At 62.7% G+C, this 21,795-nt stretch overlaps 1 protein-coding gene across 2 annotated transcripts; it reads left to right on the forward strand.

Moving 5' to 3' along the window:
- Nucleotides 1-846: 846 nt before the first annotated feature.
- Nucleotides 847-21,193, forward strand: PHLDB3 (pleckstrin homology like domain family B member 3). Of its 2 annotated transcripts, none has more exons than XM_070062140.1 (16): nucleotides 847-995; nucleotides 1,361-1,784; nucleotides 3,283-3,471; nucleotides 3,671-3,817; nucleotides 7,081-7,209; nucleotides 7,303-7,470; nucleotides 7,938-8,048; nucleotides 8,193-8,276; nucleotides 8,836-8,940; nucleotides 16,411-16,510; nucleotides 16,631-16,727; nucleotides 16,805-16,892; nucleotides 17,359-17,409; nucleotides 19,666-19,885; nucleotides 20,168-20,253; nucleotides 20,835-21,193. In XM_070062140.1, exons 2-16 carry the CDS (start codon nucleotides 1,554-1,556, stop codon nucleotides 20,967-20,969), a joined length of 1,941 nt encoding a protein of 646 aa, XP_069918241.1. In that variant the 5' UTR covers nucleotides 847-995; nucleotides 1,361-1,553; the 3' UTR covers nucleotides 20,970-21,193. The 2 variants fall into 2 exon arrangements, with proteins under 2 accessions (XP_069918241.1, XP_069918242.1); XM_070062141.1 differs by having other exon boundaries at nucleotides 864-995; nucleotides 1,383-1,784.
- Nucleotides 21,194-21,795: the final 602 nt, after the last annotated feature.

The following is a 21,795-nucleotide window of genomic DNA, read 5'->3' on the forward strand; positions in this document are numbered from 1 at the left end:
TGGGGTTACAGCAGGGTCCCGCCTCCGAGCCCCTTCCCCCGCGAGCCCCCGTTCCTCCTCTGTGGAATGGGCGCTGCGATGCTCTGATGGGTGGGTGGACAGGTGGGCGGCACTGGCTGCGTGGCACGCTCCCCAGCCGGCTGCCGGCGCTATCGCTGGCCGTGATCTCCCAGGCACTTCCGGGCCTGGAGCCGGGCAGGCACAGGGGATGAGCACAGGTTTTCTCGAGAATGCAGCCGGTCAGCACTTCCCACCTGTGTTGACCTTGGATTCTGTTGCTCCTCCCCACCCCAGCCTCAGTTTCCCCGAGCGTTAAAATGGAGAGAGAGCAAGCCCTTCCCTGAGGGGCTGCTGTGGGGGTGGCACTGGGCCACCGTGCAGCCACACCTCAGACTCCCCTTTCACATCCCTTGATTTTCCTGTTTTTGCACAAAGCGGAAAGCTGTGTGGGCTGAGACCTCTGCCCTCTGCCCTCCACCCCTAACAAAGGGGTCCGCACACTAACCTTGTTCTCTGTGCGGGTCTCCGACTCAGATCAGGGCAACCCTCTCCCTCTGGCCAGCTCCCCAAACCGGTCCGGGCCCTTCTAAAGGGCTTATTAGAGGGGAGAGGCCCCCATCTCCGTTCCTATCTCCCCTTCGGGACTCCAGGATCTGGGCAGGAGGGAGGCCCCTGTGGAGGCAGCCACAGCCACCCGGCCCTCCAGGGGACAGGAATGAGGGCGCTGGAGGCAGAGTGGGAGGTGGTGATGCTGGATTCTCCCGGGTGGGGCCGGTGGGGCCCGGATGACCCGGTGCCGCGGCCGCGGGCGGGGCCCGCTGATGGCACCCTCCTCCCTCGGAGCTGTTGGACCTGTTGTCCCCCCCTCCACTTCCGGGCTGCTGGGGAGGGGGACGGGGCGGCCTCTCCCTGCTCCCTCTTCCCCAGCCACCTGCCGGGTCGGCAGAAGCGGCAGCGCCCAGAGCGCAGAGCGGGGTGCGCTGGAGCTGGCGCAGGTGAGGAGGGGCCCGGGGGCAGAAGGGGGCTGGAGTTTGTGCAGGGCGTTCCCGGGAGGGAAGGCTGCGGCTTCTGACTTGGTCAGAGAGCGAGCGGGAGACCGGGAGCCGACTCCCGGATCCCCGGGGAAGGAGGGGCGGGCGCCGAGACTACGGGCTGCGGGGACGCGCGCGTGGGAACCGGTGCCGGCGGGGGAAGTGGACGGGCTCGCTAGGAGGGAGTCCGAGCTTTGGAGGCCCTGCAGAGGGGGCCACGGGCTGACACCAGCTTCGGAGCGAGAGGCGGGGCCGGAGAGGCCAGTAGGAGGCGAGCTACGACCCCGGACTCGAATTCTGGACTCGTGTCTGGGGGTGTGTCGCCCTAGGAACCGTCAAACCTCCCCCCAGCTTCGTCTCCCGCCCCGGGAAGCTCCAGACCACGCCCTCGGAGTGCTCAATCCCACCCTTTGAACTCCCGGGCCCCTCCTCCCGGGGGGGTGTCTCCAGACCACGCCCCCACGCCGCCAGGCCCCGCCCCCGAAACGCCGGCCCCGCCCACCGCCGGAGCCCGCAGAAGCCATGGGGACGCGGAGCTGCCCGGACGAGGGGCCTCCGCCGCCGCCAGCCCCGGAAAGCGACGCCGAGCTCCAGCCTCATGGGGCCGCTCAGCCCCAGGGGCGCCCCGGGGAGCCTCGCCAGCAGGAGGCTCCCGCGGCCCCGGCGGAGCTTCCGAGCGGCCGAGGAGCTGAGCAGGCGGAGGAAGAGGAGGAAGTCGGCGAGGGCAGCAGCACCGAGAGCAGCCGCGACGAGGTGAGCGCCTGGGGCGCGACAGCCGCGGGAGACCGGGCAGCGAGCGACGGGCGTGGGGAACCTGCTAGTCAGGGACCCGGGCGGGGGGGGGGACCCCATAGACAGAGAGCGCGCGCGCCCGGGGGCGACCACAGAGATAGAGCGAGCGAGCAAGCCAGCCCCGGGGAGACCAGAGAGACTTAGAAGTGGACCCCAAAGGGTGACAGAGACAGGAGTGGGGAACCTGCTAGTCAGGGACCCGGGCGGGGGGGGGACCCCATAGACAGAGAGCGCGCGCGCCCGGGGGAGACCACAGAGATAGAGCGAGCGAGCAAGCCAGCCCGGGGGAGACCAGAGAGACTTAGAAGTGGACCCCAAAGGGTGACAGAGACAGGAGTGGGGAACCTGCTAGACAGGGACCCGGGGACAGGGGGAGACCCCAGAAACAGAGAAAACGAGTCAGGGGGAGGCCACAGAGAGACATAGAGGTGGACCCCAAAGGGTGACAGACACACATGGGTATGAGGAATCAGAGAGGGGAGACCGGGGTGGGGAGGGAGGCCCAGAGACACAGGTGGATCGCAGAGGGTGACAGAGAGACAGCTGTGGGGAACCAGCGAGAGACCCCGAGACGGTGGAGAGCACAGGGACAGAGAGTGAGCCCTGGGGAAGGCCAGGGAGACACGGGTGGATCCCAACAGGTGACAGAGACACAGAGAGAGGCGTGGGGAACCAGATAGAGACCCCGAGGCCAGGGCGGACCACAGCGAGACAGAAGGAACAGGGGCAGGCTCAGAGAGGTGGAGGTGGACCCCATAGGGTGACAGACACACAGGGTGTGGGGAATCAGAGAGGGGAGATGGGGGGGCAGGGGAGGCCCAGAGACACAGGTGGATCCCAGTGGGTGAGAGACTCAGAGTGTGGGGAACCAGATAGAGACCCCGAGGGTGGGGGAGACCACAGAGAGAGTGAGCCAGTGGTAGGGTCAGAGAGGATGGAGGTGGACCCCAAAGGGTGACAGAGACAGACATGGGTATGGGGAACCAGAGAGGGACCCACCCCGAGCAGGGCTGGGGGTGGAGGGGGAGACATGCAGTTATAGGGAGAGGCTACTGAGACCCAAGCCTGGACTTGGAGCCAGAGGCACGGCCTTGGGGTTGGAAAGACTGGAAGGCTCAGAAACCAAGGGCGTAGATGCCCCAAGGCAGAGAGACCCCCAAGACTCAGGCAGATCCTGAGGGGCAGAGTGGCAGCCCAGAGAGCCGGGGAAGAGGCCCGGAGGCCGCGGGCAGAGACAGTGGTGCCAGGAGACCCCTGCGCCACGAGTGGCCCCAAAGCCCCTCCCGGGGCCGTCGGTGGTCTCAGCGCCTGCGCGCTCCCGCATTAAAGGAAAGAGCCCGAGACAGGTGCAGGGCGCGATGGCTGAGTCAGGCAGAAGCAGACCCCCGGCCGGCCAGCGGCGAGTGGGGGTGGGGAGCGGACCTACTCAGCCCTCTGCACTCGACCACGCCCTCTCCAGCTCCAGCCCGAGGCCACTCCTTCTGCTCGGGTCCTGGCCACGCCCTCCGTCTCCATCCCTTCTGGGGAAGGGGCTCGAGGGGCGGCTCGGCGGCTGCGGGGGCAGCAGCTGGAGGCCCTGACCCGCGTGGCCCTGATGGAGCAGCACGTGAAGGAGCTACAGCGCCAGAGGAAGGAGCTGCGGATCGAGGTGAGGCCGCGCGCGCGCCCGGGATCGGCCGCCTGGGCTCCCAGCCCTTTCCCTCGAACTTGACTTCCAGGGGATGCTGGGCGCCCCGCGCCGCCCTCCCTCCCCACCCAGTTCACACTCCCGCTGCCCTCCCTCAGAGCCAGGAGCCCAGCCACCCACCCACCCACCCCACCCCGCCCCGCCCTTGCTCCCCTTGCAGATGGAGGTGGAGGTGGCCCTGCTCCGCGGCGAGCTGGCCGGGGAGCGCGTGGCTGCCCGGCGAGAGGAGGAGCAGCTCCGGGAGTTGCTGGGACAGCAGGTGGCCACGGAGCAGCGCAGCCGCAGCCGGGAGCAGCAGCGGGAGGAGGTCAGTTCTGCTCCCCAGCGATGGGTGTTCTTGGTGGTGCCCCCTGGGGGCCTGAGCCCCAGGCAGGGGGCGCTGGGAGCATGAGGAGCAGATGCACCCCTCCCTCCCCAACACGATGGGGGGACCCGGCCTGAGGCCTCCCTGGGGCCGCCGTCTCTGCTCCCTCTCTCATGGTTTCTTTTTAAAGATTTATTTATTTATTTGAAAGACAGAGTTCAGGGAGGCAGAGAGAGAGAGAGAGAGAGAGAGGTCTTCCACTTGCTGGTTCACTCCCCAGATGGTTGCAAATGGGTGGAGCTGTGCCAATCTGAAGCCAGGAGCCAGGAGCTTCTTCCAGGTCTCCCATGCAGGTGCAGGGGCCCCAGGACTTGGGTCATCTTCCACTGCTATGCCAGGCCATAGTGAGAGCAGGATTGGAAGTGGGCAGCCAGGACTTGAACCGGCGCCCCTCTGGGATGCTGGCACTGCAGGCACCAGCCCTTCATGGTTTCTTAAAAGTCATCGTATGAAAACTTCACTCCCACAGAAATCAAAGTCAGACGCCCACGTCCTGACCTCACCACCTTCTGCTCTTCCCTCACTCCCCGGTTTGCTTCCTTGTCGCTGGGTTTGTTTTTTTATTTTTTTTATAAATATATTGTTTTACTTAAAAAGCAGAGGCACAGAGAAAGATCTTCCATCCACTGTTTCACTCCCTAAATGCCCATAACAGCCAAGGTTGGGCCAGGCTGAAGCCAGGAGCCTAGAGTGCAGTTTGGGTCTCCTAGGTGGGAGACAGGGATCTGGGGCCGTCACCTGCTGCCACATAGGATGCACTTGAGCTGGGAGCTGGACTCCAGGCAGACCCAGGTCTTGAGCCCAGGAACACGGATATGAGACGCAGGTGTCCCAAGTGGTCACTTAACCACCCTGCCAAACAGCCATCTCGCCACACTAGTTTTAAAAGCCAACAGTGGGGGCTGGCGCTGTGGCATAGCAGGTAAAGCCACTGCCTGCAGTGCCGGCTCCCATATGGGCGCCGGTTCGAGTCCCGGCTGCTCCACTTCCGATCCAGCTCTCTGCTATGGCCTGGGAAAGCAGCAGAAGATGCCCCGAGTCCTTGGGTCCCTGCACCCGAGTGGGAGACCCAGGTGGAGTTCTCAGCTCCTCGCTTCTGCCTGGCCCAGCCCCGGCTTTTGTGCTCATTTGAGGAATGAACCAGCAGATGGAAGATATCTCTCTCTTTCTCACTCTGCCTTTCAGATAATTAAAATCTTAAAAACAAAGTAGCCCCTGGCAGACACCCCGGTACTGTGGGCGTGTGTCACTTCCAGATAAGAACTCCTTTGTTAAGCCCCGCCATCACCCTGTGGTTCTGGCTTTGGGGCTTGGCAGGTTCACCTCCGGTCGGCTGTCGTGTCTCCCAGGTTGTCTGAAAAGCAACAGTTAGCAGGTGCCTTGCTTGAATCGGGTGCCCCAGAGGCCCCCCGGATGGTCACTGGTTGGGAAGTGTTATGTCATCACGCTCTGGGTTGGAGAAGCCACGACCGGCGGAGGCGTGGGCCTGGGTCGGTCTCTGCGGCGCGTGCTGGTTACCTGGAGAGACTCCAGCCGGCTCCAGCCTGCTTGGTGCTTTCCAAGCAAGCACTCAGGGCCTTGTCTCTGGTGGTACAGGTCCCAGTGGGGACACCCTGGTCTCTTCTTAGGACTTTTCCTTCCAAAGACTTCAGTGTCCATTGGTGGCCATTGCTTAGGTCCATTATCACGAGGGTGGAACAGGTGACCTTGTCATTCTATCAGTCGCTCTCTGAAATGTTGGAAGTTACAGCAACAGAATGAGAGAGGGAGAGAGAGAGAGAGAGAGATCTGCCCATTGGTTCACTCCCCAAATGGCTGCAGTGGCTGGGGCTGGGCCAGGCCAAAGCCAGGAGCCGGGAACTCCACCTGGATCTCTTATACGGGTGGCAGGGACCCAGGCACTTCTGCCTTCCCATGTACATTAGCAAGGAGTTGGACAGGAAGTGGAGCAGCAGGGACACAAACCCGCACTCTTATGGGATACTGGTGTCACCGGCGGCTGCTTAACCTGCTGCGCCACAGCGCCGGCCCTCACCAGGCATCTGGAGGGCTGGGATTTCCTGCAGGCTGAGTGCTAGGCCCTCCCCTGTCCCCTTTCCCCACAGCCCTGCAGAGCCGGAGCCAAGCTCTTGGCCCGCCTTCCTCCCTGCCCCAGGCTTCCGGGCCCCAGGCCGTCTCCCTCCCACCAGGAACTCACTCACCGCCTCCACAAGTATCCTTGACAGCTCTTCTCCGCCCTCCGCCTCTGCTGGCCTGGGCCCAGCCCCCCACCCCACCCCTGTGTTTCACCTGGAGCCTGCCCCCCACCCCACTTTCTGTCCCTTGTCTGCCCCTCTTTCCCATGCCTGCTGCCCCCACGGCATGGGGGATTCCTGAAGGAGCTGCCCCCTGCCGGCTGGCCCACCTGCCAGGGACGGGTCCACACCTGGGCACCTCCCCGTCCATGAGCTGCAGGTGCTGCCTCCCTGCTGCGCTCGCCCAGCCCACACCTCCTCTCTTCCCACCTCCAAATCCTCTCCCACCTGGGCTTTGCCCCTCAAGTTCCCTTCCTTATTTTTTTTTAAGATTTATTTATTTTGAAAATCGGAGTTAGAGAGAGAGAGAGAGGGAGATCTTCCATCTGCTGGTTCACTCTCTAAATGGCTGCATTGGCCAGTGGTTGACCAGCCCCGAGCCAGGGGCTCCATCCGGGTCTCCCAAACACTTGGACCATCTTCTATTTAGCTTTTCCCAAGCTACTAGCAGGAAGCTGGATCAGAAGTGGAGCAGCCGGGACAGGAACTGGCACCCACATGGCATGTCTGTCACCAGTGGCAGCTTTAGCCATTAGGCCACACCACCAGCCCCAAAGTCCTTTTATTTTAAATCTCCATGCATTTGTGTTATGCTGTTCCCTCTGCCCAAAACGCCCTTCCAGCGGCCTCTGTGTCCCCAGGTCCCAGGGCGCCCTGGGTTTGGGGCTCACTCTCAGAGCCCACGTCCATGCAGCCCTGGCTTCCCTCAGCAGCCATCATCGCTCCCTGTGGGGTCCACACCTCTGTGTTTCAGGATCCCCACTGGCGGGGGGTGGTGGTGGTAAGGCAGGGCCTGCGTCCCACTCTCCCCGGGGGCAACACCCGGCTCCGCACGGAAGCCCCTGCCCACCCCGGTGGAGCCGGCACCCCAGGCTGCCACGGTCCTGGCTGAGAGCCCGCCCACCCTTTCAGGAGCAGAGACGCCTGAGCCAGGAGCGGGACCGTGTGGAGGGTCTCCGCCAGAGACTCCGGGAGGCCCAGGGACAGCTCGACTCACAGCCCGAAGGCCAGCGCCAGCAGCTTCTGCAGAGGGTGCAGGAGGTGAGGGCCGGGGGAGACCCAGGGGCCAGCCTGCGCCTCTCTGGGTGGACCCCCAGGCCCCGTATGATGGTGCCTTTGTGTGCTCGCCCGCAGGCCAGGGAGCAGCTGGAGGTGGCCCAGCGCGCCTACGAGGACTTGGAGTTCCAGCAGCTGGAGCGGGAAAGCAGGCAGGAGGAGGAGGAGCAGGAGCAGGACCGCGCCGGGGCCCCAGCGCCCAACGCCAGGGTCCAGGAGCTTCAGGCCAGCGTGGCGCAGCACAAGGTGGGCCCCACCGCCGCCTCGCCCACCCCGTGTCCCCTGCGCCGCGTGCCCCACCGCGCTCGCCTGTGAAGGTTTCCCGGGCACCAGTCGCGGTCCCCGAATTTCATGCATATGTCCTCCGGGACACCTCCAAGCCAGGCCCTCGTTTTTGGGATGGGGGGCTCGAGGCATCTTTGCCAAGGTCATAGGGTCAGTGAGGCACGGAGCCTGGATTGCAGCCTGCCCCGGCCCTGCCGCCACGCTCCGGGCCTCACAGCCCCGAGTCTGCCCTGGCACGGCCAACAGCCTGGCCCTATGGGTCTCCTCCCCACCTCTGTTCCCGCACCTTCCCCTACTCCTCCCTCTGTGCCCCCTGCATCCCAGGCGGTTTCTGTCGCTCTCTGGTCTGGGCCTCCCCTCCTGCCTCCCCTCTGCTGGGGGTGGGGGGACCTGGGGCGGCTGAGTCACGGGGAGGGGGTGCCCTACAGCGCCGGATCCAGGTCTTGGAGGAGCAGCTCAAGTCGCTGGGGGAGCAGATGGCGGCCGAGAGCCGCGGGCTGAGCCGGAAGAAGGAGGAGGCCCTTCAGGCCCTGACTCAGGTGAGCGGCCCCCAGCCGGCCCCGCCCCCAAGCCCAGGGTCAGCCCACCCCCTCCCTGCCTCCCAGATGGCTCCTGGCACCAGGGCCAGCTGCTGGAGGCCCATTCTGACCTTGAGACCCGGCCGGCCATGTTGTCCCCCGCAGGAACGGAGCCGACTCCTGGAGCTCAGTCAACGTCAGGGATCACCCAGTGGGGACGTCTGTGAGCCAGGCCAGGCCCTCACGAAGGTGTGGGGATCCTTCAGCCCTCCTCCCTCAGACCCAGGGCCCAGGCCCTGCCCTCCTCCCTCAGACCCTGGAGTGCAGACCCCCAGCCCCTCCTCCCTTACACCCAGGGTCCAGGTCCAGCCCCTCCTCCCTCACACCCAGGGTCCAGGCCCAGCCCCTCCTCCCTCAGACCCAGGGTCCAGGCCCAGCCCCTCCTCCCTCAGACCCAGGGTCCAGGCCCAGCCCCTCCTCCCTCACACCCAGGGTCCAGGCCCCCAGCCCCTCCTCCCTCACACCCAGGGTCCAGCCCCTCGGCCTTGGGGTCTCCTCCGCAGTCAGCACACACAGCCCTCGCTGGGGCCCGGCCACCAGACACTTAGAACCACATCCCCACCCCCTTTTGATTGGGCCTTTATTTTCACCTAGTCTTGGGCGGCGGGGGCGTGGTGTGGGTGGCGTGGTGAGGGCGGCGGGGGCGTGGTGCTGCAGGGCGGGGCGCCGAGGGCGGGGGCGGGCGGTTGGCGGGGGCGTGGCGCGGCGGAGACCCCGCTTGCACCTTCACTGGCAACCCGCTCCGCAGCTGCTGTTCACGCAGAAGACAGACCGCCAGCTGCTGCTGCTGCAGGACCCCTCGGCCCCCGCCGCCGCCTCCTCCTGCCTCCTCTCTGTCCACAGCTCCCTGCAGGTGCCTGGCCCCGGGGCGGCCTCCCCGGCTGCTGTCTGTGGTGGGGAGGTTGGGAAAGGGTCCTGTCAGCCATCGGCCTTATTACTGTGTCCCCCTTTCCGGGCCGGCCACCCCTCCCCTGGCTGAAAAAAGTGGTCCCTAGGGGGAGGCCCCTCTCCAGAGACCGGGCGGCCACTCCTTTCTGTTTTTAATTCATTCAGTAATTAGAGAGGCAGAGACCGAGCTTCCGCGTGCTGGCTGTCTCCCCAGATGCCCCCAGCAGCCTTGGCTGGGCCAGGAACTCGGTGTGAGTGTCGCACGTGGGCGGCAGACGCCCGAGGACCCGACCAGCACCGCGGATCTCCTGGAAGCGGGGCCCCCAGCTCGCTGGCGGGCAGGTCGCCGGGCTGGGTGGCCCGCTGCCGCTTCTAGGACCGGGCAGGGCAGAGCGCACGGGGCTGGGTGGATGTTAGCCGGGCAAAGTGTGCGGGTCCGCGTGAGCACTGGGCCGTCAGCTGCGTGGTGCTTTGCAGACGTGAGTGGGTCAGCTGGCCTCCCCGGAGGCTTCCTCCCGAGGGTGACGCTGGCATCAGGACGTCAATCACAAGCGGACGGGTGGGTACTTACTGAGAGCTTGCCGGGCGCCGCGCAGACCCGCCCGTCCGGTCTGTGTCCAGGTCTGATCGCCAGGCTGCGGGGCGCCCACACCGAGGCGCAGAGGGAAGGAGCTGGGCAGAGCGGGGCAGGCGGGACTTGGACCCGGGCCCTGGGTTTTCGGAACTCCTGTGTGCTATGCGGTGCTATTTTGGGGGCATTGAGCTGCCCCCTGGCTGGGGGCAGGGGTTGAGTTTTTGCAGAGCAAGCAGTGCAGTTAACACACGTGCGTGTGCACACCTGTGTGTGTTTGTACACACAGTAATGATAAGTATGAATAGTATCAAATATGGATTATATGGAATATAATGTGCTATATAGCATCATGGCAGGTGCTGTATTGCTGTATGTTATTTTTAGCTGACAAATTGACACTTAATGTGATCTTTATAATTTTTATTAACCAACACACACCACAGTAGTCATCTTTAGCACTTGAAAAAGAGCCCATGTGCTCTTGCCACTTTGAATCATACTGGATCGCTGTTATCAAGAGGCAAAAACCAGCCCAGCTCTGGTGACAGCGCACGGTTGCACTGCTGTGTGGACCGTCGCTAGGTCGGGAATATCCAGCCCGCGGGCCCTACGAGGCCGAGAAATCCTTGGATCTGGCCCCGCCAAGGAAACCACAGGTGGGACTCGAAACTCAGTCCGTAGCAGGCTGCTTTGCAAGGTGATAATGTTGTGTGGCCTTTTCGTTTTGTTAGAAATTAGCAGATGGCCCTTGGCAGAAAAAAATGTCCCCCACCGCTGGCTTGGAGGGAGCCCCAGACTGGGTGCCTTTATTATGTGGGGCCAGGGTTCGGGGCTTTTCCGTAGGGAAAGTAACTTCCCAGCTGGTCCTTGTGCAACCTGGGAGAGGTGTGCTAGCCATGTGGCCCACAACGTGGCTTAGTGAAACTTAGAAAAAGGCTACTTAACTTATTTTACTTTATTTGGGAGGCAGAAAAAGATAGATTCTCGCCTTCTGTGTGGTTCCCTCCCCAAATGCCAGCAGCTCCATCCAGACTTCCCACGTGAGTGTCAGGGACCCAGGTAGCTGACGCCTGCTGCCTCCCAGGGCGCGCGGTAGCAGGACGCTGGGGTTGGGAGCAGAAGTGGGGCTCAAACCCAGGCCCTGATGTGGAATGCGGCCGTGGCAAGCAGTGGCTGTGCTACTATGCCTAAAGGCTGCTCCCCCTTCCATCGCACAAACTTAGTTATTGGCTTACTTAATTAATCTGAAAGGCAGCCAGAGAGAGAATCATCCATGCACTGGTTCATGTAACAGCCGAGGTGTGCCAGAGTTCGATCCTCCATCTGGGTCGCCCGTGTAGGGGGCAGGGATCCTGCCAGGGTGTGCATTAGCAGAAAACTGGAATCGGGAGTGGAGCTGAGACTTGAACTCAGGCTCCGGAGCTGAGATGTGGGTGTCCCAGGGTGCGGCTTAACCAGCGCTCGGGGTGCCTTGCAGAGCTGTAGCTACTTAGCTGGAAGCCCGGCTGTCCCACGGGGTTGTTGCCTGGGTTACTGGCGCCCCTACACCTGAGGCTTCAGAGCCCAGGCGGACCCCTTAGCCACCCGTGATCCTGGGAGTCCCTGACCTGGACCCCAGGTGCCGTACTGTGCCAGGCGCTTTGTGCTCTGCGTTAGGGCACTCGTTTGATCCTTGCCACCAGCGAGGAAGGCTGGGGACGCCACCCTCTCTTTAAAGGGGAAAGCCAGCAAGAGAAAAGGAGTGATCTGGCCACGATGCCACACACCCCGTGAGAGACAGGGCTGGGATCTGAGCCCCACGCCTCTGGGGAGACAAAGGTTGCCCAGGCTGTGGCTGCAAGGGGGCATCTGGGAGCCCAGGGTGCGGGAAGAACATGGAGCCCTTCTTACCCAGCTGTACAGAGAGGCAGTGAGGGTGAGAATTCACAGACCGCCCTCCGTCCGCCCTCCCTCTCCCCTTCCTGGTCCTGTGCCCTTTTCCCAGGACCATGTGATGCCTGAGAGCATAGCTCCGGCCGGATTTCCACACCTGTTGTTGTTTTTAAATATTTGTTTATTTGAAAGTCAGAGTCAGAGAGGGAGGAAGAAGCAGAGAGAGAGAGAGAGTGCTTTCATCTGCTGGTTCACTCCCCGGATAGCTGCAGCAGCCAGGGCTGGGCCAGGCCAAGGCCAGGAGCTTCTTCCGGGTCTCCCACGTGGGTGCAGGGGCCCAAGCACTTGGGCCATCCTCCACTGCTTTCCCAGGCCACAGCAGGGAGCTGGACGGGAAGAGGAGCAGCTGGGACAGGAGCCTGTGCCCGTATGGGACGCCAGCACGGCAGGTGGCAGCTTTACCCACTGCGCCACAGCGTGGGCCCCCACACACCTGTTCTGTCCCTTCCTGCAGGGTGGACCTAGACCCTTGTCTGTGATTCTGTTCGTTGTGTTGCAGAATGGGAACGCCAGCACCCCCCGCGGGCTGTCGCAGTCGAGCTTTGCCAGCTGCCTGGTGCGCAGCGGGTGCTCGGGTGGCGGGGCTGCTGTTACCATGGTGGCCGTGAGGCCCGTCAGTGCTGCAGTGACTTTTATTTTTATAATACTTTTTTTTTTAAAGACAGTTACAGGGGCGGGGGGGGGGATAGAGGGGGAGAGAGAGAGAGGCCTTCCATCCGCTGGTTCACTCCTCAAATGGCCGCAACAGCCAGACTTGGGCCAGCCCGCAGCCAGAAGCCAGGAGTGTCATCTGGGTCTCCCACTTGGGTGGCGTGGGCCAAACACTTAGGCCACCTTTTGCTGCCATTCCCAGGCCATTAGCAGGGAGCTGGATTGGAAGTGGAACAGCCGGGCCATGAGTGACACCCACAGGGGATGCCGGCATCACATGCGGCAGCTTTACCTGCTAGGCCACAGTGCCAGCCCCTAGAGTGACATCTTAACACGGAGCCAAACGCCTCCCCCCCCCCCCCCCCCGGCAGTTTCTGAGGACAGCAGCCCTTACCCAGCCCCTCTGGCCCAGGCACCAGGCGGGCGGAGCCAAGGTCGGCCTCCCCCTCCCCCTCCCCCTCCCCCTCGTGCTCTCTCGGTGCCCAGCAGCCACGGCCTCACAGCTGGGAAGGGCAGGGGATAGTGGATGAAGCTGTCGACTTGTCTTTGTGAGTGTGTGTGTCTGGGCGTATCTGTGTGTGCACGTTGTGTGTGCACCTGTGTGTGTGTGCCTGTCTGCATCTCTGTGTTTTTGTGAGGCCGTGCCTTTGTGAGTGTGTGTGTGTGCACACGCGTGTACATCTGTGTGCGTGTCTGCTCGTCCCCTTCACTTTTGGGCTGCCTTCGCACTTCTTTTTTGCTCCCCTCCGCTACTTCGATGAAAACCACATCACTGATTCTGTGCAAGTTTCCCGGTCACGGTTTGCTGACCGCATCCTCGGGGTCCGAGTCCGGGTCAGGGTCAGGGTCAGGGTCAGGGTCAGGGTCGGCTTCCTCTGCCTCCTCCGTTCCTGTCCTGGCGTCCTGGTGGACGTGGAGGCCTGAGCTGAGTCAGGTTCAGCATTTTGGCAAAATTGCACCAGGGACTCAGTGACTCTGTATCTCTGGCCTTTTAAAAAAAATTTATTTCATTTGTTTTGAAAGGCAGAGAGACAGATGGGGAGAAAGAGAGAGCGTCCATCTGCTGGTTCACTCTCCCGCTGCCTGCAACAGCCAGGGCTGGGCCAGGCCAAGGCCAGGTCTCCCTGTGGGGGGCAGGCACCCAAGGACTTGAGCCGTCACCCGCTGCCCCCCAGGGAGCAGTAGCGGGAAGCTGGACGGGAGGCAGAGGAGCCAGGGTGGGACCAGGCTCTCATATGACGCGACGACTCAGCCAGGGCATCATCTCTCTGCCCCTCGAGTCGTGGGGCCGTTCGAGGCGAGTGACAAATGCCGAGGTTTTCCTTCTGCACAGAGAAGCGGCCGTGCGGCTTGTGCAGGAAGTACAGGCAGACGCTCAGTGGCTTTCCAAAGCAAGCCCCGTGCGCCAGGTGACCCATGCGATTTGCTTCAGTCTCGTTGGTAACTCATGGGCTCAGTGGGCTGGATGAGTTGTGGTCCAGGGCAGCAGGTCTTCTTGTTGATGCCCCGATGACACAGCTGACTCCCGTTATTTGTCCTTGTCCTCTCTCCGTGCAGAGTAGCTGCTGTTTTTTTCTTTAAAAAATAATTTCAGTTTTCTTTCTTTTTTTAAAAAAATTGTATTTACTTGTTTGAAAGAGTTACAAAAAAGGAGTGGCAGAGAGAGAAAGAGATCTTCCACCCCCTGGGTCACTCCCCAAATGGCTGAAACGGCCAAGACTGGGCCAGGCTGAAGCCAGGAGCCAGGAGCTTCTTCCAGGTCTCCCACATGGGTGCAGGGCCCCAAGGACCTGGGCCATCTTCTACTGCTTTCCCAGGCCACACAGAGAGCTGGATCGGAAGTGGAGCAGCTGCCCTTATGGGATGCCGGCGCTGCAGGTCGCGGCTTTACCTGCTATGCCACAGCACTGGCCTCAGTTTCTTTCTTTCTTACCTTCAAATTGATGTTTAATTTATCATCCGTTCTGAGTGCACACACAATATTCATTTTTAAAGATTAATTCACTTAAAAGGCAGAGTTATATAGGGAAAGACACGCTGGGGCATTTAAAATTTGTTTTATTTATTTTTACCTTTTTTTTTTAAACTTTCAGATATATACAAGCACACAAATCTTTCATCTGCTGGTTCACTCCCCACATGGCCACAACAACTGGGGCTGGGCCGGCCCAAAGCCAGGAGCCAGGAACTCCATCCGGATCTCCCACAAGGGTGGCCAGGGTCTTCCACTGCTTTCCCAGGCTATTAGCAGGGAACTGGATTGGAAGAGGAGCAGCCAGGACTCGAACCCCTGTTTGTACGTGATGCCAACGTCACAGGGGGTGGCTTCACCTCCCCCACCCAGCGCCAGCCCCTGTCTGCATTTTCTGAGCCACGATTCCTTTTGCTGCTAAGTACCTCTGTATTGATTACCTAAGGCCAAAGCCATTCTCACAGAACCACAGTCCAATGACCAAATTCAGGAAGCTGGCGCTGGTACTGTTGAAACCCACGGACTTTGGAGCTTGTCAGTTGTCTCACTCACATTTCCTCTACTTAAAAAAAAAAAAAAAAATCTAGTCCAGGAAAACAGGTTGTATTTAGTAGGCATGTTTATTTATTAAAAAAAAAAAAAACTAATATTCATCCTTGTTCAAAATCCTAAGGGCACACGACGTTGTAGAGAGCCAAGGCTGCCACTGCCGGTCCCTGTCACGCGCTGCTGCTCCCTGTCACCGGTTCACAGCGCCGCGGGGTTGCCCCTTCCCGCGGGTCTGCCGAGGCCCTGTGTGCACTTGGCCCCTCTGTATGCCTGGGTGGCCGGCGCTCCCTGCTCCCTTGTGCCTGCCTTTGACAGGGGCTTGCAAACAGCAGCCCACCCTGTTTCACACGACAGCCATCCACCGTGTGCACGGGCTCTGGTTCCTTTACTCCATCCCTTATTTTAAACAATTCTTTAAAAATTCACTTGAGCCAGCGCCGCGGCTCACTAGGCTAATCCTCCGCCTAGCGGTGCCGGCACACCAGGTTCTAGTCCCGGTCAGGGCGCCGGATTCTGTCCCGGTTGCCCCTCTTCCAGGCCAGCCCTCTGCTGTGGCCAGGGAGTGCAGTGGAGGATGGCCCAGGTGCTTGGGCCCTGCACCCCATGGGAGACCAGGAAAAGCACCTGGCTCCTGGCTCCTGCCATCGGATCAGCACGGTGCGCCGGCTGCAGTGCGGCGGCCATTGGAGGGTGAACCAACGGCAAAGGAAGACCTTTCTCTCTGTCTCTCTCACTGTCCACTCTGCCTGTCCAAAAAAAAAAAAAAAAAAATTCACTTGAAAGGCAGAGGCTGAGAGAGATCTTCCGTCCTCTGGTTCGCTTCCCAACTGCCAACACAAGACGACTGAGCCAGGCTGAAGTCCGGAGGCTGGAACTCCGTGTGGGTCTCCCGTGTGGGTGGCAGGGGCCAAGCACGCGGGCCGTCGCCTGCTGCCTCCCAGGGTGTGCACGAGCAGGAAGCTGGACTCCGGAGTGAAGCTGGGACTCAAACCCAGGGCATCACAGCGGTGCCTTAGCTGCTGTGCCCAGAGCCCACCCCTGCCCTGTCCCCTTCTGCCGGCCGAGACGGCACTGCCGGGAGTGACCCTGACCTTGCACCGTCTGCACTTGCACACGGGCACCCACAGGCTACATTCCGGAAGTAGAATTCAGACTCAGGGTTTATCATTTGTCATTTGGATTTTTTTTTTAATTGGCCTTCATGCAGGTTGTCCCAGTAAAGCACCCCAGCCTACGTGAGGGCACCTGGGTGCCCCCCATAACCACCCACCCGGTGGGGGTGTCTCCTGATTCTTTAAACTGTTGTGTTAGAACAGGGTTGATGTGGGGCCGGCATCCCATATGGGCTCCGGTTCTAGTCCTGGCTGCTCCACTTCCGATCCAGCATCTGCTAATGGCCCAAGTGCTTGGGCCCCTGCACCCACATGGGAGACCCGGATGAAGCTCCTGGCTCCTGGCTTTGGATCAGCCCTGCCCCTACCATTGCAACCATTTGGGGAGTGAACCAGTGGTTGGAGGATCTCCCCCACCCCCAATTATGCCTTTCAAATGAAAATAAATCTTTTTTAAAAGATTTATTTACTAAAATGGAGTCGATGCACCATACAGTTCATCCATCTAAAGGGCTCACGGAGTTGCACAACATTTTCATCACCCCGAAAAAGAAACCCAGCCTCCCCCAGCCCCCCGTTGCTGGGGGCCGGCAGGCAGCAGACAGCGGGGAGGTGGTCGGTCTGACCCGGCCCGTGTCTTTCCAGGGCTCCATCGGCCTCCGGAGGACCGGGAGCCTGCCTCGGAGAAGAGCAGAGCGAGCCGGCCAGAGTGGAGCCCCCCGGCCCCTGTCGCTCCACTGCACAGGTGAGGAGCCCCCGCCCGGCCGAGCCGGGAGCAGCCAGGCGCGGGTCCCCCGCAGAGAAGTGCGGGCCCGCGGCCCGGCCCTGGCGCACCGCAGCCCCCTCAGCCCGCCCTCTCCCCCAGGACCCCTGGAGGCCTCGGCTGTCCCCGCAGTGGCAGCGGGGACGGACCCGGGGAGACACCCCCTCTACCAGCTGCTGAACTGCAGCCCCGGGAACAGGTGAGGCGCGGGGTGTGCTGGGGCGGGCGGGAAGGGGTGGAGCCGGCATGACCACCCGCTTCTGTTCCCTCCGCCAGCTGCAGGGCCTTCCACCCGGACATCGCCCACATGGAGCGGCTCCTGCAGCAGGCCGTGGCCGAGCGGGAGCGGCTGCTCAAGGCCAGGGTGAGGCCCAGCCCCCTGCCAGGTTGCCTCCTCCCTCAGACCCGGAGTGCAGCCCCAGTCCCTCCTCCTTCACACCCAGGGTCCAGGCCCCCAGCCCCTCCTCCCTCAGGCCCAGGGTCCAGGCCCCCAGTCCCTCCTCCTTCACACCCAGGGTCCAGGCCCCCAGCCCCTCCTCCCTCACACCCAGGGTCCAGGCCCCCAGTCCCTCCTCCTTCACACCCAGGGTCCAGGCCCTCAGCCCCTCCTCCCTCAGACCCAGGGGTCCAGGCCCCCAGCCCCTCCTCCCTCAGACCCAGGGTCCAGGCCCCCAGTCCCTCCTCCCTCAGACCCAGGGTCCAGGCCCCCAGTCCCTCCTCCCTCACACCCAGGGTCCAGGCCCCAGCCCCTCCTCCCTCAGACCCAGGGTCCAGGCCCTCCCCTCCTCCCTCAGACCCACTTCCTCATGATTCCTTCATCCCAATCCCAGGAAGGGACGAGAAGGAGCACAGAAGGTCCCCGCGCCGTGGCGGCCATCACGGTCAGTGCAGCCCCTCCTCTCGCGCCTCCCCTGCTCAGTCTCCACACCTCTGCTCCCTCGCGCCCCTGCCTCTCTCCTCCTCCCGCCCTGTGTCTGGGCCTCAGTTTCCCCTCTGTATATGGGTGACGTGTCCGCAGTTACTAGGGAAGCAGGGCAGCAGCGCACTGGGGCTTTTAGCAATCATTTAAAGTGTATCGATTTGTATTTGTTGTTACAAACGTACAGATGCTACAGGCACCAGCAAAGGTAGAGAGCAAAGGGCCCAGAAAGCTACCAAGTGCCCCCAGGCCTTCCACGGGCGTCGGCTGGCTGGCTGGCTTCCCAGATGTTGTTTTACTGACCCCACTCTGTGCTGCGGCTTCTTTTCAAAGATTTATTCATATTTATTTGAAAGGCAGAGAGAGACAGAGACAGAGAGAGATTGAGTCCATCTGCTCCTTTGTTCCCACCATGCTGGCAATGACCAGGGCTGGGCCAGGCCGGACTTCGGAGCCTGGAGCTCCATCCGGGTCTCCCACGTGGGTGCAGGGGCCCAAGCCCTTGGGTCATCTGCTGCTTTCCCAGGAGCATCAGCAGAGGAGCAGGGCTGGGACCTGCCCTTGATGTGGGATGGCGGCACTGCAGGTGGTGGCTTTACTGCTACAGCACAGCGCCGGCCCCGCCGGAATATGTCTTCCCCTAATGGCCGCTACGGCCGGCGCTGCGCCGATCCGAAGGCAGGAGCCAGGTGCTTCTCCTGGTCTCCCATGGGGTGCAGGGACCCAAGCACTTGGGCCATCCTCCACTGCACTCCCGGGCCACAGCAGAGAGCTGGCCTGGAAGAGGGGCAACCGGGACAGAATCTGGCGCCCCGACCAGGACCAGAACCCGGAGTGCCGGCACCGCAGGCAGAGGATTAGCTTAGTGAGCCGCGGCGCCGGCCACGCGTGGCTTTGTCATCCCACGCATTTTCCTTGTGGACCCAGGTGGAGGCGTCTCACGTTTGTCCCACGCACAAGCGCAGTTTGCCCACTGCATTTACTGAGTGCCGACTGCACCTGCGCAGCCAGGCCCTGGGTTCCCACGGAGCCAAAATTAAACCCCTCCCCACCAACACACACGGTGGGAGGTTGATGTCCCACCTGGGGGTGCGAGCTGGAACAACACAGCAGCAGGTGCTGGGGAGTGATGGTGGGGGGAGTGGGTGGAGCCACATGGGTTGTTAGGCCTGAGCTTGGCTTCGTTAAAACATGCAGCCGTCTTGCTTGGCCATCACCCCTCCTTTGTGGCCTCATCATTTATTCAACGCCAGACAGCAGCCGGCTCAGCCCTGAGTCAGCCTGGGGCCAGGGCGTGCTGCCGGAACCCCTGGGTTTGCACGCCGGGAACCGAGGCTCGCAGAGGGGGGCCCTGGCCTGTCCCCGCTCCCCTCCTGGATGGGGGCCGGGCCGGGCAGGCCACTCCTTGCTGGGGGAACCCTGCGGACTCACTACCTCTCCAGGAGCCCGGCTTCCCTCGCTGGCAAATGGAGACGTTAATGAAAGGGGGGCTTGGGGAAGGTCATCCCTGCTGGCCTTGGTGTCGCCGCCGGGTGGATGGGGAGATGACGCTGGGGAGGCCCCAGGCCCCTCAGTGCTTTTAAACCGGTCCTTCCTCTCCTGGGGGAGGGGTCCCCCCAGCCTCACCGGGCCGCTCGCCCTCCACCTGTCTCTGTTTCTCATCACTTCCTGTGCCGGCTCACTGCAGTTTCCTATGCCCTCCCTGCTCAGTGGAGCCGCAGTGTCAGTGGCATGGCCCCGGGGGCTTGTCCAGCCTGCAGACCCCATCCTGAGCTGACCACGCCTCCGTCCGTATTTCCCGGGAGCCCCCAGGGCCGCCTCAGGCACAATGAACAGTGTGCACTCACTGGGCACGGGCTGACCACCCTGGCCCCTGCCGGCAGAGGCAGCCCTGGGGACCCTGCTTTGCCCCCCCCCCCTTTTGCTGTGCTTCCCCAGGTTAAGCGCCAGCTCTGTAGGTCAGGGGTACCTGGGTTCACGTCCCCACCCTGCACCGGGAAGCTCCTGGTGGCTTCCCACGGGCGGTTTAATTTCTGACCCTCAGTTGGCTCATAGTCACCGTCTCCCAAGGACTGATGTCCCTGCGGCCCTGGGCACAGCGTCGGAGACCATAGCCGCGGCCCTCGGGGTCCCTGTGGATGTGGCTGTCCCCCGGCTGCCTGGGTGTGCTCCAGGCCACAGGCCTCGCTCTGATGTCATCGGCCCTGTCGCTCCCCAGGCCCCGCCCACGCCCCCGGCGCGCCCCCCGGGCCCCCGAGTGCTGGACCTGCGGCAGCACCTGGAACGATGGGGCCACAACACGGAGAACTGCCCGCACGTGCGCGTGTCCGGGGGCTGCTGCCGCGGGCCCCTAGTGAAGATGGGCGGCCGCATCAAGACCTGGAGGAAGCGGTGGTTCTGCTTCGACCGCCAGGCGTGCCGCCTGGCCTACTACGCGGGTAAGCCCGGCCCGGCGCTGGGGGGTGGGGGGCCCAGGGGTCTGACCCTGCCGTGTCTGCGCCGGAGCCCCCCTGCCGCGTCTGCACCACAGCCCAGACCTCTCCGCCCCCCTCTCCGGGGAGACCTCTTCTTGAGCCCCGTCCCCTCCCAGCCCCTGTCTGCCTCCTCCAGTCCCCCACCCAAGCCTGGTGCAGCCTCAGCACCCACTCGCTCCTGGGGTCAGGGACCTCCCCCATCCCCCTCGCCTCTCACGGGCCTTTCTGCCTTCTTCCCTGCACCAGACAAGGAGGAGACCAAGCTCAAGGGGGTCATCTACTTCCAGGCCATTGAGGAAGTCTACTACGACCACCTGCGCTGCGCCTCCAAGGTGAAGCCCCCGCCCTGGCCGGCCAGCCTTCCCGGTGGGAGCCCCTGGAGCCAGCCTTACCCAGCCCTAGGTCCCCGCGGGCAGGGTGCCCAGTACCTCCCATGGGTGAAGCCCTCTGCCTCTGGCTCTCAGCCATGCTTGGCGAAGTCGGATGCCAGGCTGGGGAGCAAAGAAGCAAGAGATCTGTGTGAGGCCTGGGCCTCTGGCTGTAGCTGCCCATATGGCAATGGGGCCAGTGGTGTGTAACGTTTCTGCAGCCTTAGTTTTACCATCTTCAAAATGGGCACATTGTAACCCTTTCGCTCCGAGATGTAGAAGGCTTAAAAAAGAAAAAAGCGCATGTATGCATGTAAGGGATTTGCACAACTCAATGCATGGACTCTGGACATGAACTCTCCAAAATAGGGGGACCGAGGTTTGGGGGAGGGGGCGTTTGAACACCTAGGTTTCTACCTTAGAAGGCTGGGGGAGAGTAAGTTATTGTGTGGATGCGAGTCCTCTTCAACCCCAGGCTGGGACTCGAACCCGGGCTGGGGCCGGCGCCTGCCGCATTAACCACCCTCCTCCCCTGCTGGTTCCAGAGCCCCAACCCCCGCCTGACCTTCTGCGTCAAGACCTACGAACGTCTGTTCTACATGGTGGCCCCGAGTCCCGAGGCCATGCGCATTTGGATGGACGTCATCGTGACGGCGGCCGACGAGAACCACGCCCCCTGAGGAGCCACGCCCCCGGGAGGGGGCATGGCCCGAGGCTCCGCCCACTGCCGGGCACTCAGTCCCGCCCCTTCAGACGCCTCCCTGGGATCCTGAGCGCGCCGCGGAGCTCGGCTGGCCTGGGCGCGGTGCTCCGGGGTCCTGCCCGCGGCAGGAGCGAGGTCGCGGGGCTGGGGAGGAACTATTTATTGGTGCTTCTGTGATACCGGATTAAACGTGGAGGACAAGCGGGGCTTGCGGCTCTGGTGTCCCCCGGGGAGGGGAGGAGCCGCGCCGTCCCGCCGGCTCTGCCTTCCCGCGCCCTGGTTCCGCTTCCAGGAACGCCCAGGCTCCCTCTGCGCCGCCCTCCCCTCGTCAGCCAGCTCCCCAGTTTTCAGCTCTTGGCTTAGAGCCCCCTCCTGTTGGAGAGACCCTGGCTGCCTCCCGTGGCTGTGTCAGGCACCCCCGCCCCAGCCCCACCCTGGCATCCCCAGCTTCTGTGCGCCCGGGGGGTTGCGCCATGGCAGAGCTGGGGCGGTGTCCCTAGCACCCCACGGTGAGAGTTGGGGGGCCCTTCCCTACCGCCCCATCTCAGCTCCTGCTCATCATTTAGGTTGGATGGAGTTCCTGTGGTCGTCTCCTCCGGGAAGCCCTCCCTAATGGTCCTAGAGGCCTCCTCCGGGCTCCCCAGTACAAGCCTGGCCACGCTGCCTGTGCTGCCCTCACGGCAGCCGGCCGTGACTGCGCTGGGCCGCCCCCTCCCCCACCAGGAGTTTGCCTCGCCGGATGCTGCGGGAGGCAGAGACTGGACCCGCCCCGTGAGCACAAGCCAGGGGTCCAGGGAGTGGCT

This window comes from Oryctolagus cuniculus, chromosome 18 (assembly GCF_964237555.1).
Source record: "Oryctolagus cuniculus chromosome 18, mOryCun1.1, whole genome shotgun sequence".
Taxonomy (NCBI): domain Eukaryota; kingdom Metazoa; phylum Chordata; class Mammalia; order Lagomorpha; family Leporidae; genus Oryctolagus; species Oryctolagus cuniculus.

Coding starts and splice junctions, on each gene's coding strand:
- PHLDB3 (XM_070062140.1), top strand. CDS start 1,554: ATGGGGACGCGGAGCTGCCCGGACGAGGGGCCTCCGCCGCCGCCAGCC. Junction 3,818..7,080: donor GGGAGCAGCAGCGGGAGGAG/GTCAGTTCTGCT, acceptor CCACCCTTTCAG/GAGCAGAGACGCCTGAGCCA. Junction 16,728..16,804: donor AACTGCAGCCCCGGGAACAG/GTGAGGCGCGGG, acceptor TCCCTCCGCCAG/CTGCAGGGCCTTCCACCCGG.